Genomic DNA, 5,194 nt, shown 5'->3' with positions numbered 1-5,194 from the left:
ACCATTTCAGAACTCTACTTTTTCTCTGTATACATTCAGATTCAAATGGCCTGTACTAAGCAAACAGCTCGCAAATCCACAGGTGGACTAGCACCAAGGCTGCAAGAAAGTCAGCTCCGGCAACTGGAGGAGTGAAGAAGCCTCACCGTTTCCGTCCAGGGACTGTGGCTTTGAGGGAAATCAGGAAGTATCAGAAATCTACGGAGTTGTTGATTAGGAAGCTTCCATTTCAGAGGTTGGTGAGGGAAATTGCTCAGGATTTCAATACAGATCTGAGGTTTCAGAGTAGTGCTGTTGCTTCTCTACAAGAGGCTGCTGACGCTTACCTTGTTGGCCTCTTCGAAGATACTAATATCTGTGCAATTCATGCTAAGAGGGTCACGATTATGCCTAAGGATATTCAGCTTGCTAGGAGGATTCGTGGAGAAAGGGCTTAAGAATAAGTTCTTTAGGGTTTAAAGACAATTTGTGTTCAATGGTTTTTCTTTGATCTGTTGTTGGAATGCTAGGCTTAGTAGTGTACATCTAATAGATGTTTTCAGTTGTAGTATGTGTAAACTGGTGATTTACTAGAATTCTGGAAGAATCTGAGTAATGAAATCTGTACTCTGTTTTGTTCAATCAAAGATATTGCTATTACATCTGTGTGTTATTTCCCAGTTATTGAAGTTTGAAGCATTGCTTGTTGAATTATTGTTAGTAGCTATGGTGAATTAGTTTTGCTTATTAAGAACCTTTCCTTTATCAATTTTTGAATAGAGATTTATCATTATCCAATGTTATGGGTTGAACTTATACTGCATTTGACCTGGTAGTAATTTAATGAATTTTCTGTTTGAGTTTAGCTTCTGGCAAAATGAGTTGTGGTGCTGTTGCTGTTGTATTTAAGCTGAGATTGGTCTATTATGAGGTTCCTCAACTCTGGCAAGTTTTAGGGAAGTTTTGAATTTGTATGGCTTTTGAATACTAGATTGTTTTGGGCTAATTCAGTACTATGATTATCTAAGTTTAAGTCTGGTGTGGCTTCATGATATTATATCGTATTATGGTGAGAGAAGTATGCTGAAGTAGACCTGCTTTTGTTTTGGCGAGTCATCTAAAAGATTTCTGAAATGACTTTCTTGCTATGTAATTTCACTTTTTGTTTAGTATAGCACTTTTGCTTGATGTTACTTTGTGACTTGGTTATTGTATCAATATTCAACTTTTGCTAGAGAAATGATTCCTGGCCTGAACTTGTGTGTGAACTGATGTTTGCCCTTATGTACAATGATCTGATTGATGAGAATGACAATCTGAATTGATTTGTGAAAGAATTGATTAACTAGTGTACATCTGATGGCTCGTTTCATAGAAGTATATGCAAACGGCTTGTTTATTAACATTTGAGATATAATTAGTAAAACCACTAGTTTTTATTACTCAAAATTGAATGTCTTGACTGTATATATAAATTTGCCAACAATTGAAGACTGAAACACTATTTTGTGATGAGGCTTTGGTTACACATGCATAAAGCTACTCTATCTAGAATTGGGGAATTTAGGTTTTTTTTCTTTTCCAAATGGTGTAAATCTTTCTTACTTTTATGGTACTTATTCAGTGCTTGCTGTTGCCATGTATTTTGGGGAGGAATAAATGTATCTAGATCCCAGAACACTATCACAAAGAACTACTTGACATTTGTTATGGTCGAAAAAATCCAGATAACAAAATGGACTTTTGTTTATGTAGCAGTAGGAAAATGGAATCCCATTACTTTGCGCCAAGATTTGAGGTACTTTTAATTCAACATTGACTCACAAAGTCCTCACTTTGTGGCATTGGTATTTTACAAGCTAAGTTGTGTTCCCTTATCAGTTATCTGAAACTGAATATTATCTTTGTTATCTAAATGCTAGTGTATTCTTTTCAGTATTTCACTCAATATCAATGGTTATCGACTTTTTGTGCTAAACTAGACCTCGTACAAGCTTCCTAATTGCATATTTTTTTGGCCAAAAGTCATTATATATGCTGAAGTATGCTTGACTACACCAGATTGCTAGAGAGATTGTGGACTTCTTAGACTGACTGTGATACTCAGAAAAATTATGTTTGGAAACAAGGACACTGCCTTTTCTCTCTATTGTTCTTTAAGGTGTTGAATAAGCCAGTCTCTTGTCTTACCTCAGGTTGTTGTTTTTTCAGTTTCTGTCTCAACTTGAAATACTCAGCTTATGCGAAGATTGCAAATGGTTTCATCAGCGAGGTTCTTATTATTAATACTTTAAGCAACTGAAGAAGGTATGTTTTTTGTTCTAAATGTGTCAACAAAGTGATGGAACCAGTCAAATTAATCTATTTGGATATACTTGCTACAAATCATAAAGATTCTCAACCTTACCTAGACTTCTATGTGTTCATATCAATATCTTCTGAATGTCTGGTATGTATTTAAAAGATTTGTCAATTGAGTAGCTTTCTGTATTTTAAAGATTGGAACTTTTAAACTCGGGTAGGTTAGCTGATGGTGAGATCAAAGACTCAAATTCCATAGTACCAGTGTAAGGGAACGTGTACACTAAATCAAGAGTTCATCTAAGATTATACTATCCAATAATGAATTCAGAATCATAAAAAAGAATTAAGACTCAGCTAAGATCATGTCAGGATTATGTAGGTTAACAGTTATTGAGACTAGAGAGATAAATAGCATCCTGATTGCATACATTAGTGTAAGGAAAGTATGAGTAATCTAAGAGTTGGATTAAGATGATAAAAACATATAGCGAAATTCTATTATTTCAAATAAAAAATATAATCATGTAGTTATAACAACATATATTGAATCATCAGAATATCAAAACCTCTTCCTATTCGTATTCCAGCAGCGTCTAGTAGCAGGAGGGTCATTAGCAAGTTTAGGCATATCGTGGTGGTCGACCATTATGATCCGTCTCTTGGCTGTCTTTTGCTCTGCTAACCTTTCCTCAAATTTCCTCTTACTTGATTCAAATTTCTTTATTTCATTGATGCTTTGTGTTTCTTTTTGCATTGGTGTAGAGCTCTGTGTTGGTTTTGTAATTGCACTGCAGTTGCTCTGTTGATGAGGAGGGGCTTGTACTCGCTCAGTGGCCACATTCATCTTCTTCAATGACTCTGGCATGGTCTTGGTTAAACCACTGGTGCACTGCTTTCTTGCTGTTGATCCTGTCCTGTGCTGGGTAGGGGTGTTCTTTTCTGTGTCACTATCAATTCTTTTGTGTTGAATCCGGTCAGTCTCCATTTTCTTGAAACCTTTGTGACTCTGTTTCTTTAGTTGTTTGTGTCCATCAAGATACTTCTCGAAAGAAAAATCAGAAAGAAGTTTTACGCGAGGAGGAGCAACTTGTACTTGTTTGGTGGACATCCTCTTTGTTGATCCCATAGTAGTAGTATTATGGGACTGTCGTTGTGTTTCTTCTTTATGACCATCCAAGTCATGCGTCTCGGGTGTTTTCTTCATCTCTTGAGTAATTGCATTGCAATTGTTGTGGTTTTCCAGAGGAGCAACTTGAACAATTTTCGAGCAAGTTATTCTAATTTTGAGTGGCTTTGTAATTTGCTTCTGGCTCTGCCGTGTTTCTTCCTCAGCATTGGTCACTTCATCTCCAACGACACTACCTTCTTCCTCAAGAGTAGTGGTATCATCGTCTTCTTCAAGAGTACTAGTGTCGTCATCTTCATCATCATCATCATCATCATCATCATCATCGAAGCTACTTGGGTTCGATATCATCCTGATTATCCTGTTTTTGCGCTTGTCAAATTGATGAGGATATTTGATTCCAGCAACTAGGATAGCCTCTTCAATTATGTGGCATATGTCATAAGGCTTCTTGTCGATGTAATTCCATTTCATGAATACTTCTTCGATATCATCCATTCTTGAACACTCTCTCAAGACTCTTCTAAGCTCTCACTTTTTTGTTTGTTTGTTTAATCAACATGACTCAAAGCTCCCTTATATAGGAAATTTTAGGAACATATTTGGAAATAAACCTTACTACCTACAAATTAATCTTATATTAGGAAATTTTAGGAACTTCCTTTCCATTTCCTAAAACATATTTGGAAATAAACCTTTACCGCCTACAAAATTAACCTTACGTTTTCTACACAAAATAGGACTAGGAGTGCATAAACGGTTACTTTTTACTCTTTCTTCAAGGAATTAGCATATTTTCCATATATGCTACTTATTTTTTAGTTACACCAATTTTCACCCCTTTATTTCCTTAAAGAAATTTACCTATTTTATCAACTAAATATTACTCCTCTAGAGTAAGTTTACAAGGTAAATAGGAGAATATTTTACCTATAAGGAAATATAATTTTGGTTAAAGAAATATTTGTCCAATAAATAATATTGACTTGACACCAGAGGTTATTAAGAAATAAATGAAGACTTTAAAAAAAATAATTACGAGTTGGGTGATCATTTGAGAAATTCGAAAGTTTAATTAGTAGGTGACATGACATACCACATTATCATTTAGGCACACCGTAAAATCAAATTCTCCATTTAGTTTAAAATGATTACATTTTATCTCACTATTAAATAATTTCATATCAAATTTCATGTTAGATACATGCGAATCACACTAGATGCACACTTTATACATGTATCTAGTGTGATTCACATATATCTAGGATACCAAATACACAAGTGAGATATGAGAGACGAGTGAGACGAGAGGGAGGCGAACAAGATTTGTCGATAAATCTCAGATACATACGAATCACACTAAATACACACTACATACATGTATCCGATGTGAATAGCATGTATCTATGATACAAGATACATGAGCAAGATATGAGAGTGGCGAGCGAAATGAGATGATTGGGTATAGTGTATCTAGAACAAATTACACCTAATTTTGACCCCGTTATCCCAAAATACATATTTTTGGATGTATCTAAACACACCAAAATTTGATAAGATTTGTAATATTACAAACTAGCGTATATCTAAGTAATTAACTCCTCAACTAATGAAATTTCGGTAAGTTACCATCTAAAATCAAATGAAGCACTTATAGAAGTGTAAAATACTTTTTTCCTAATAAATCAGAAACTATAGAAACTGCAAAGGAATCATATAACAGTGACTCAAAATTGTAAAACCGAAAGATGTGCATTTTATAGTGATTGTTATAACAGTTGCAAA

At 34.7% G+C, this 5,194-nt stretch overlaps 1 protein-coding gene and 1 pseudogene across 1 annotated transcript; one reads left to right on the top strand and one right to left on the bottom strand.

Moving 5' to 3' along the window:
* Positions 1-638, top strand: LOC102581227 (histone H3.2-like; annotated as a pseudogene).
* Positions 639-2,842: 2,204 nt separating this feature from the next.
* LOC107059888 (rRNA biogenesis protein rrp36-like) lies at positions 2,843-3,907 on the bottom strand. The gene has a single exon (XM_015306983.1). The coding sequence runs from the start codon at positions 3,905-3,907 to the stop codon at positions 2,843-2,845; it is 1,065 nt and encodes a 354-aa protein (XP_015162469.1).
* Between the last annotated feature and the right edge of the window lie 1,287 nt (positions 3,908-5,194).

Source organism: Solanum tuberosum, unplaced genomic scaffold (assembly GCF_000226075.1).
Source record: "Solanum tuberosum cultivar DM 1-3 516 R44 unplaced genomic scaffold, SolTub_3.0 scf00001, whole genome shotgun sequence".
NCBI classification, from domain to species: Eukaryota; Viridiplantae; Streptophyta; class Magnoliopsida; order Solanales; family Solanaceae; genus Solanum; species Solanum tuberosum.
Note: the sequence above shows the minus strand (reverse complement) of the source record. Positions and strands in the feature narration are given on the sequence as shown.

Bases quoted from the DNA above. Each gene is read 5' to 3' on its own strand.
- LOC107059888 (XM_015306983.1), bottom strand. From the start codon at position 3,907: ATGGATGATATCGAAGAAGTATTCATGAAATGGAATTACATCGACAAG.